At 35.1% G+C, this 11672-nt stretch overlaps 1 protein-coding gene across 1 annotated transcript; it reads right to left on the bottom strand.

The window, feature by feature from the left end:
* Positions 1–9176: 9176 nt before the first annotated feature.
* Positions 9177–11033, bottom strand: LOC108996437. The gene has a single exon (XM_018972332.1). It carries the CDS (start codon positions 11031–11033, stop codon positions 9177–9179), a length of 1857 nt encoding a protein of 618 aa, XP_018827877.1.
* Positions 11034–11672: the final 639 nt, after the last annotated feature.

Here is an 11672-nt window from a genome sequence, read left to right as displayed (position 1 = left end):
TTATTTTTTTATATAAATCTCATATTTATTTATTTTTTTTAAAATAATTATACCAACTTTGATTTCTCTTTTGATATATCCATCGATTCGTACGTAGCCGATGATACTAAAGGTAAGCAGCTGATCATCTGTTTCTCTGAAACCTTGTGGAGAATACAGACAAGTTTGTGCCGACAGCTACCTCGCGCGTGTACCGTAATCGAAGGGTACGTCTTTGGAAAAAAAACAGTACTAATTTTGTGGCCATAGAAAATGAAGTAGAAAAAATAATGCTCTAGGCGATATTTTCTTTTCTGATAATAATTAGATGACCGCACATGACAAAGATAGATGAACCCAAATTCCAATCAAGATATCTTGTTTTATCCTCGAGCCATTATATGCCATCTGAGTCAATAATATTGATATTGCACCATATATCGCAGATTTTTTTTTTTTTTTTTTTTAATGTCTTAGACACCAAGTTCAGAATTTTTTGTTAATAGGTCTCATCACTAACCTTAAGAAAAAGGACTAGTATTGTGAATTTCGTACCGTATTGACCGGTACGATCAAAATTTTTCGTACTGGCCGATATTTCGGTTAGTATTTTTTTTTCATTTTTTCAAACTACAAGTTTATTTTTTAACCTCCAATTTAGATTAGACTATTTATAATTTATATATATATTTATATATAATTTATTTATATATAGACTATTATTTTGAAATATAATTTTAAAATATAATTTATTTATATATCGACTATTCCGAAATGTTATCTCGAAACGCTATCTCGAAACGGTAACAGTACTGAAATATTTCGTTTCAGTGCCTTGACCAATACGACGTCTGGTACGGTATTCAAAACATTGAAAATGACTGTTTTTCATTCAAACATTAAATTAAAAAAAAAATGAATCAACTGTATAAAATTTTTATCAATCTATTTGGAAGAAAATACTTAAATGTAAATGAATTAATAATTAGTGTTATGGTCTGTTTGAGAATACAACTATTTTTAGATATTTTTAAATTGTTTTATTATTATTTATAAATCATTTGAGATAGAAGAAAACAGCTTGTACATAATCTGAGCTCTTTGCATTGAAGGAGTGTAACGCGTAAATATATAGTTGGCTTGGTTTGGCTAGGCTACTCGGGTTGTATAGATATGCGTAAATTTCTTTATTGTTTATAATTTATAATGAGAACATCAAAATTATTTAAGGAGTTGAGGAAACATTTTTGTTAATTAATGCAATATATGTCATTTAAATTATTTGCAATATAAGTTTTGATATAGTATAAGCTATATATAGCTATGTATATATATAGAAAAATTCTATATATAAGTCTCACACTCTGTACATCTACTTAAAAATATATTTTTTTACCTTTTTATTCACGTAATGAAAATGATTTCAGACATATTTATAAGTAAAATAGGATAAAAAAAATAAAATGACATATTTTTAAATAAGTATGTATGATGTTAGACTTATGGGTAACATTATTCATATATATATATATATATATAGTACTCCAAATCTGTAGAATCAAATATTGAACATAAAGTAATAATTGGATAAATTACAAATAAATCATATGTGATTTAATACAAAATACGAGCTAATTAATAACTTTGCATAACTAACTAAAATGATATAACCTTGACATTAATTAAATAACTAATCGTTAATTGGAAAGAGAAGAAATCAATTAAGGAATTCTAAAAAATTTCTGATTAATAAAAGAATTTACGATAGTAAATATAAAATATAACTCAATAATTTTTATTCCAATAAATTAAACGAATATAACTTAATAAAAGCATTTAATACTCGATAGGCTCAATTAACATTACAACCCTAGAGGTAGGTACTGCTACATCCCCCGAGGGGTGTAGCCGACAACCCACCGAAAGGTAAAAATTGGTTTTTTTTTTTTCTTTTATATATATATATATATATATATATATATTTTTTTTTTAATCATTATAAATATTTTTAAAAAATAAAAAATTCACAATATTATTAAAAAAAATTTCTTAATTACTAAATAAAAAAAAAATCTCATTCAAAACATAAATTCGGAACTTAAATTTGAATTCCAAAACATTTCTATATATATATATATATATATATATAACCACGTACGATAGTGGTGATCGTGAGTGGCTGATCACATGTCCAAATCTATATAATATGTCGAGGGATTATAAACTCTTCTCATCTTTCATAAGCTAACGGACGGCCACTAATTGATCAGTACTAGTCGAAATCCTTTATACCGAACAACCTCATCATCCTTTTGACTATTTTGTAGATGGTGACAAGTAATTATTTATATATATATATATATATATATATATGTATAAGCAAGTGCTTTTGTGGTGTCCAAAAGGGAGATATCAAGATAGCATATAATTAAGTTGAGATGAAAGTTAAAAATTAAATAAAATATTATTAAAATATTATTTTTTAATATTATTATTATTTTAAAATTTTAAAAAATTAAATTATTTATTATATTTTGTGTTAGAATTTAAAAAAATTATAACGATGAGTTAAAATAAATTTGAGATCCAAATGTATCCTTAAGGGTTTGATCAGAATGTCACAATTCTTAGATATTTTTAGACTTTTTTGTTATTATTTATAAATTATTGATCACTATTATTAACTAATTATTCATTAATATTTTTATTACTATTCACAAATCATTTGAAATATTCTTTTTTATTCATACAAAGTCTAATTAACTAATTAAGCTTGAAAATAAAGGCAAAAAATGGTTCTAATTCCTTTCTTTATAAATAAATAAATATATATATATATGTGCTAGCTACTCAAACTATATGCTAATTATGTGTGATTGAGGAGGGTGTGTGTGCATTTGTTTTATGTATTGATTGGAATATGTCAATAAATATATGTCATTCAAATAATAACAAAACCTCGATCCTCTGCAGATCAGATCGATAAATTAATCCTTGACTTTGCTACTCATGATCTAGTGGTAGTCATAGGGCACTGATCTCCTGCCACATGCATTATTTAATTGTTCTAAAACAGTACCTATCACTCCATGTGAACAACAAATGGTGCTTGCTGCTCTCTCCAGCCGAAAAAACTTTGGAGCCCAGGCTGACTAGCAAGCTAGCTAACTTTTCTATTTATCCACGTTGATTATTATTTTACATGGTACGTACTATTTCTTGTGTCCCTCTCTCTCGCACAAAGGGATATGATATATTTATAAAATCAAAGCTGGACCCAGTTACAAATTAATGCCACGTGATAAACGTTTCGGGACAAAGCCCTTTTCTTATCTTTCTGCATTGTGCTTTCCTTTGTAGGACACTCTTCACAACCGGCCAGGATTAATGCTGCTTGTCTCTTGTGGAGACGCCCCAAACCTCTAGCTCTTTGGCATCTCAGTACTTTGTACTAAAACAGCAAAACCACGTGTTTTAAGCATCATTCATAAAGCGATTATATCTTACGTATTTCACGACTATAAATATCATTTATCTTAATTATTATAATTTAAAATAAGGTATAGTCATGAAAGTTTTACCAAATTTTTAATTTTGTTTGTTTATATTCTAAATACAGATCAAGTAGATAATAATAAATATAAGAAATAAGAGTTGAATCTTATAATATTATTTAATACTCTTTAAAAAATCTACATAGATAATAATAAATATTTACTATTTCTCTCCAAGTTATAATATGGAGTTCTCAAATTCAAGAAAGAATTTAAGTAGCTAGATATTTTTCTCTAACAGTATCATTATTTCTTATATTATTGTTCGTACCAAAGTTTGCTTCTCGAACTATATATCATCCAACTTGTTTCCATATTAGAGGTAGAAAGTGGGGTTAAATTGGATAAAAGGTTATAATGACCACTTAAAACGATCACTATGTTGTTATATTTGCCTAATACATGATGCTTTGTGCCTTTAAACAATCATTAAAAAAATGGTTTGAGGCTTTTTAAACTTTCATTGTCATGTAGCAGTTAATTTCTAGTGAGCCTAGATTGAGAGTACAGGTGTGCATCTTTGTCACACCTTAGCTGTTAAGCATCCTCGAACGTCTTATTCAATAAAAAAGAGTAGTACAGGTGTAGGATATTATATATTGTGAGAGAACTCAGAATTAATTTAATTTATAAATGCAATAAAAAAGAATATCTCTTTGATATTTAAAGATTAAAAAAGACTTTGACGAAGTTTTTACCAAATTCAAGTGATTTTTCAGCTATTTAGCAATCACATGATCATTCATCAGAAACCACTCTTCAAAACTTCATTGAGGACCACAAAATTAACTACTAATTTTGTCCATCTGCATGCCTGATCATCAGCAACTTCTATGTGTTTTTTTTCTTCGTCTATATATATAAACTTGCATGGACCACCATGGAGGATCACCAACAATACCCAAACGACAAGCTCGATCCATTGAATCTTTCACCAATAACCAAAAATTAATCGACTTTTTGCTTCTTCCTGATCAACGATATTTTGTACGTACGTACATCTTTGTATTGATCAAAAGATAGATATATATATATATATATATATTTATATAGATGCCTCAAAACGTCGATTAGCTCGAAATTGAATTTAAAGAAAAGAACAAGCACCCGGCCACTAGTCTGGATTCTGTGTATGAACACTGTAACTCATGAACCCATATATGCAAGCAAGCATATGATGATCTCTAGTCTTGGTGAAATGAACACTGGAACAACTTTGGAACAACATCATTGTATTATCACGTACGTGTCGCATATCTCTAGTACACATCATTGGAACACGATTAATTCGTACTGTATCTAAGTCGGTACGAAACAATATTATCAGTACTGTTTTTTTTTTTTTTTTTTATCATCCCCCTAGCTCACATGGAGTATATTACGCCTTCCAATTAGCTAGCTCACATGGTGACCCCGGACAGAATATGTGATTATTCTGATAGTTAATTAAATAACAGAAGTTAAATATTGAGATCGAGAAAATCGTAAACAGAGAAAAAATCTTAGATTATATTAGGATTTGTTTAATCGAATATTAGTCAAGATCCTTCTAAAGCCCACAAACCAGGTTTAAATAGCTAATGGAAAAGATACAATTATAATTAAAGCCAAACAGTAAAATATGGAATAAGATAATTATAGTTAAAATCTAGGCTAAGAATCCATAATAAAATCGTTATTAAAAATAAAAATTATTATAAAATGAAATTAAACAAAAATGAAAGAATTAACTAAAAGTGATGATTCGAAAGGAAAAATGACTGATTTTGGAGTTGACAAGGGGCCCACTAGGCAGAGCTTGGTGACCACAACGTGCATGTTGAATAAAACTTTCCAGATTGGAGTCATATGCGTGATTCTAACACCTGTAGTCAAAGTTACACTACAATAAATTTATCCATTTTTCACAAGTTCTTTTCCCAAGACATGAGCTGAAAAACTACTTACCTGATATTACAACTCGTGTCTGAGGGAAAAAATATCGACTTTTTGCCACGAAATCACGTTTGATGCAAATAAATATGCCATTTAAGTCGCTTAAATCATAGTGTCAGCGACAATATATTAGCTTTTTCCAGTCTTGAGAATGAATTGCTTCTTTTATTTATGACTTTGATTAGCTTTTTACTTAATTGCCTTCCCATGATTTATTCCCACCTTAGATTAAAAATCATAACCACATGTAAGGCTAGGATTAGTTTTCCAAACCCTAATTCCCTCCCTCCCGCTTTCTTTTCTTATTTCTTCTCTTTTCCCCCAACGCCGTCACCCACCCGTGACTCTCCAACATACTCCCAACCAGCCTATGCCGCCATTGTCGGTAGCACCACCTCCACGAGCACACCATCTTTGGCGAACCACCCCCTCCTATCCCTCTGCTTCACCCTCAACCGTAGATCTCTCTCGGTATCTCCCTCTCCTCTGCCCGATTTCTCCCCTCTCCTCTCTTCTCTCGCGTCGGCCACCTCTCTCCGCCACTCCGCCATTGCTGCACAACATAAGACCTCCATTGCCACGTCTTTCTTCTCCCTCCTCCCGATCCCTCACTTTTCCTGTATCTCACTCTCTCAATATCTCTCATTTTCTCTATTTGTAGTTACCAACGATGCCGTGTGCCACCTCCATTTGCCTAGCAACCCACGACACCACAGCCACCATATGCAACCCACAAACACTGAAGCCGTGAGCCACCATCACACAAACCTTCCCACGGTGATTGTAACAACAGACTGAAACTTAAAACAAACAACTTGAATTACTGATCTTCGAGGGATCAGAAACCTCCACTTCAATTCACTTTATTATTCAATGTTTACAAAGGAAGAAAGGCTTCGGTATTTATAGAAGCCTTATGATGATTAACAATGGCTACAAGGGGGTACTATGGTAATTTGCAACAAGTAAGTAGGGACATAAAGGTACATTAATGTTATAAGAGAACACCTGCAAACCATGTGACTTAACTAACTAACTAACTAATTCACTGCTGCTTAAACAAAGGAACACCTCGCTTCTCTTCAGCTCGAGCTTGCTTCCTGGTGATGAAGTGAACATAACAACTGCCTTCTTTTTCAAAAGACCTTGCCCACAAGGTCAGGATAATGAATCCTTAATTGCTCAACAGGTTCCCAAGTAGAATTTACTTCATCCATACCACACCATTTCACTAATAGCTCGATAAAGGGTTTATTATGCACAGCAGACATGCGCCTGTCCAGAATGGCTTCAGGTTCCACCTTAAAATTTCCATGGGAATTCACCAAGGGTAATACAGGAGAGATCTGTGACTCAGGGCCAATGTATTGTTTTAATCTTGATACATGGAACACGGGATGGACTGATGAGCTTGGTGGTAATTCAAGTCTATAAGCTACCTCTCCAATGCATTCCACAATTCTGAATGGACCACAATACCGGGCAGCTAACTTTGATCTGCTGGCTTGACTAACAGTCTGTTGTTTATACTTATGCATTTTCAAATAGACTAAATCATCCACCTTAAACTTCCTCTGAATGTGATGTTTATCATATTGCTGCTTCATAGTAACCTGTGCAGCCATCAAGTTCTTTTTTAACAACATTAGTATCTCATCTCTCGACTTTAACTCTCTGCCCACGGCTTCATTTTGAGTAGTCCCCTCAACATACTGAATCAAAGTTGGAGGAGATATTCCATATAATGCCTCGAATGGTGTCATTTTTGTGGAAGAGTGGACTGAGGTGTTATACCACCACTCAGCCCAAGGAAGCCAATGCACCCACTGTTTGGGTCTTTCACTAACAAAGCATCTCATATATTGTTGCACACATTTATTCACCACTTCAGTTTGCCCATCTGATTGTGGATGGTAAGCAGATGTGAAGTGCAATTTAGTCCCTTGCAATTTAAACAATTCTCTCCAAAAATTACTGGTGAAAACGACATCCCTATCAGTTACAATGGTTGATGGCAATCCATGTAACTTGAATACCTGGGATGTAAAAACAGTAGCTACTGATGCAGCTGTATAAGGGTGAGATAAAGGTAAAAAATGTGCATACTTGGTGAGCCTATCTACTACCACCAATATAACAGAAAACCCTTGTGAACATGGCAAGGAATCAATAAAATCTATGGAGATGTCACTCCAAGATTTGCTGGGAAGTGGCAAGGGCTGCAATAACCCAGCAGGTTGTAAATTTTCTGTTTTACACCTTTGGCAAACTTGGCATTCCTTGATGAATTGTTTAATGTCTCTCCTCATGCCACTCCATATAAAATCTGCCCTGGCTCGATGGAGGGCTTTATGGTAACCCAAATGGCCCCCAAAGGCACTGCTATGGATGAATTGTAAGACTTGATCCTTCATAGGGGATGAAGATGACAAGAAGATCTTACCTTTCTTAAATAACAACCCATTTCTGACTTCAAACTTCTTGTCAGAAAGCTTGCCTTCGTGGAGCTTTTGACAAATGGCTGAAATTTCTTCATCCTCCAAGTAAGAATGTCTCAACTGTTCTAACCAAAGGGGATCAAGAACTGTGATGGCCATCATGTCAGCAGATTCTGCCTCTACTTCTTCTCTTCTCGAAAGACTATCTGCTGCCACATTATCCTTACCATGTTTATACTCAATTGTAAAATCATAGCCAAGCAACTTGGTAATCCATTTTTGTTGGGATGGAGTTCCTATATTTTGTTCCAAAAGAAACTTTAAGCTTTGTTGATCTGTTTTTATGACAAACTCAGCACCCAACAGATATGGCCTCCATTTCTTCACAGCTACTACTATTGCCAGAAATTCTTTTTCATATGTAGATAAATCCAATGTTTTTCCCTTCAATGCTTGACTCAAGAATGCTAAGGGCCTTCCATTCTGACCCAAGACAGCACCAATGCCTTGACCAGAAGCATCACATTCCAACACAAATGGCTTGGAAAAATCTGGTAAGGCCAAGACAGGTGGGTTTGTCACAGCCTTTTTAAGATCTGCAAATGCTGTGGTAGCTTCATTTCCCCAGTGAAAAGCATCTTTCTTTAGCAAATTTGTCAATGGGGCAGCAATGGAGCCATACCCTTTGACAAATTTCCTGTAATAACCAGTTAGGCCAAGAAATTCTCTTAATGACTTAAGAGATTTTGGTAGAGGCCACTCGAGCATTGCTTGGATCTTTACTGGATCTGCTTTGACACCCTGTGCAAAGACTAAGTGGCCCAAATACTCAATCTCCTCACAAGCAAACCTGCACTTATTCTTTTTTGCAAAGAGAGTATGTTGTGCCAAAGTATCTAATACCATAGAAAGATGTTCTACATGATCTGTTAGTGATTTGCTATAGATTAAAATGTCATAAAAAAAAAACAATAACAAACTTCCTTAAAAAAGGTTGAAAGACCTCATTCATTAAGGATTGGAAAGTGGCAGGAGCATTGGTCAAGCCAAATGGCATAACCAGAAACTCATACTGCCCTTGATGTGTTCGAAATGTTGTTTTTTCAATGTCCTCTTCCTTTATAAGAATCTGGTGGTACCCAGATCTAAGGTCTATCTTAGAGAATATCGAGGCTCCATGCAATTCATCCAAAAGTTCATCAATAACAGGAATGGGAAATTTGTGTTTAATTGTTTCTCTGTTTAAGCCCCTATAATCTATACACATGCGTCATGATCCATCAGATTTTCTTACCAAGAGGACAGGTGATGAAAAGGGGGATTGGCTGCTCCTTATGACTCCAGCAGCCAACAATTCTTTTACTATTTTTTCTATTTCAGTTTTTTGGAAGAAGGGATACCTGTAAGGTCGAGCAGAGATTGGCATGGTGCCCTCTTTAAGGTTTATTTGATGATCTCGAGACCTTCTTGGAGGCAATCCCTTTGGTTCAGCAAAGACATGGTCATATTTAGCCAATACTGCCTCAATGTCAGCAGCATAGTTGCCCATTGCTTGAGTTGGCTCGTTGTGCACTAGCTGAAGTAGCATTCCCTTCCTTTCCACCATAGTGAGTTGGCAAATCTGAACATCTGCCACAAACTCAGGCTTGCTAGAGCTCAAGCCCAACAGTGTGACAGAACCTTTGCCACTGGTGAAGGTCATTGTGAGATTGTTGAAATCCCATAAAACAGGACCTAAGGTTCTTAACCATTGCATGCCAACCACCACATCACAACCTCCCAATGGTAGGAGGAAGAAATCAGTCGTGAAATTATGGCCTTGCATCTGAAACTGTACTTGTTGGACCAGACCTTCACCATTCATGCTTTCCCCATTGGCTACCCTTACTGTAATCTGACCACCTTGCTTGACAGCTAACCCCACCTTCCTTGCTATCATAGGATCAAGGAAGTTATGTGTGCTGCCAGTGTCAACCAGAACTATAACTGAGCAGTTCTTGATTTTGCCATGTACTCTCATAGTTTTCGGGCTTATACAGCCTGCTATTACATGGAATGAGATCTCAGGTACCTCTGTCTCGACTTCCACAGGTTCATTAGGTTCTTGTGACTCTTGTGGACCAGCCTCTTCCTTCGCAGAATCTTGTAACCATTCTAATCCTGCCATTTCAAAGAACTTGACCTTATTACACTTATGACCAGGTTGCCACTTATCCTCACAGAAGTAACAGATTCCTTTGTCTCTTTTTGTTTTCATTTCTGCTGGTGTAAGTTTCTGAAAAGGAACTGAGGTTTTGAAGGGGGTGGGCTTGGGACCAGAAGTTCCTTCCTTCCTCATGGAGTTACCAAGAAGTGAGTGGTGGACTTCATTAGGAGCAGAATGACAAGGGGAATGGAGTCTATTGTTGCCCCTAGTACTGGTAATATACTCCTCTTGGATCTTAGCTAATCCAAAAGCAGTATTTAAGGACTGAGGGTGCAACATTCGCACAAGGAGTCGTATTTCATCCCTAAGGCCACTCAAGAAGCAAGAAAGTTTATAATTTTCAGATAACCCTTTCAATCGATTAGAAAGGACCTCAAATTGAGTTTTGTAGGCACCAACTGTAGAAGTTTGCCTTAACCTTGTAATGGCCTCCATAGGGTCATCATAAGAAGAGCTGCCAAATCTAGACTGAACAGCCTTAATAAAAGAATGCCAAGAATTGAAAGAATCAATCTCCTCAGCATCTTGAAACCAAACCAAGGCATTTCCCTCCATATAAAACGAGGCCATCAGAATCTTTTGTCCATCTGGCATGGGGTGTAAGGCAAAATAATGATTTGCCTTATAGATCCATCCCGATGGGTCGTCACCATGAAATCTTGGAAAGTCTAATTTAATGCTACGAAACTGCATGCCAGAATTCATAGAGGTGTTGCCAATGTGACCCCCATCCATATGTGAGCCCTTTCCATTTCGATCAGTTCTACCTCCATTCAGTGCTTCCAGCAAAATGTCCATCTTTGAATTCAGTCCTTCCAAAGCACTCTGATGATCTGCAACTCTCTGGTCTTGGAGTTCTTGATGTTGCTTCAACCCAAGAACTAGCTTCTCTAATTCTTTGAACCGTGTGCCTTCTGCCATTGTAACAGCAAGGAGAAGAAAAAAGAAAAAAAATGTAGTGCTTGTGCCCAGAATTTCGAAGGGCTCTGATCAATGTTTTGAATACCGTACCGGATGGCGTACCGGTCAAGACACTGGAACGAAATATTTCGGTACCGGTACCGTTTCGTGTACCGTTTCGGGATAGTCGATATATGAATAAATTATATATATAAATATATATAACAATTATATTCTAAAATAATAGTTTATATATGAATAAATTATATATAAATACATACATACATATAAATTATAAATAGTCTAATCTAAATTGGGGGTCAAAAAATAAACTTGTAGTTTGAAAAAATGAAAAAAAAAAAAAAAACACAGGCCGAAATATCGGCCGGTACCGGCCGAAATATAGGCCGGTACAGGCCGGTACAGGCCGAAATTTAGGCCGAAACGGCCGGTATTTTGGCCGGTACGGTATATATCTAGTACCTGTACCGGCCGGACGGCCGAAACGAAAAATTTCGGCCGTACCGGCCGGTACGGTACGAAATTAAAAACAATGGCTCTGATGCCAATTGTAACAACAGACTGAAACTTAAAACAAACAACTTGAATTACTGATCTTCGAGGGATCAGAAACCTCCACTTCAATTCACTTTATTATTC

The sequence above is a fragment of the Juglans regia genome, chromosome 7 (genome assembly GCF_001411555.2).
Source record: "Juglans regia cultivar Chandler chromosome 7, Walnut 2.0, whole genome shotgun sequence".
Classification (NCBI taxonomy): domain Eukaryota; kingdom Viridiplantae; phylum Streptophyta; class Magnoliopsida; order Fagales; family Juglandaceae; genus Juglans; species Juglans regia.
This window is presented reverse-complemented; position numbering and strand designations above follow the sequence as displayed.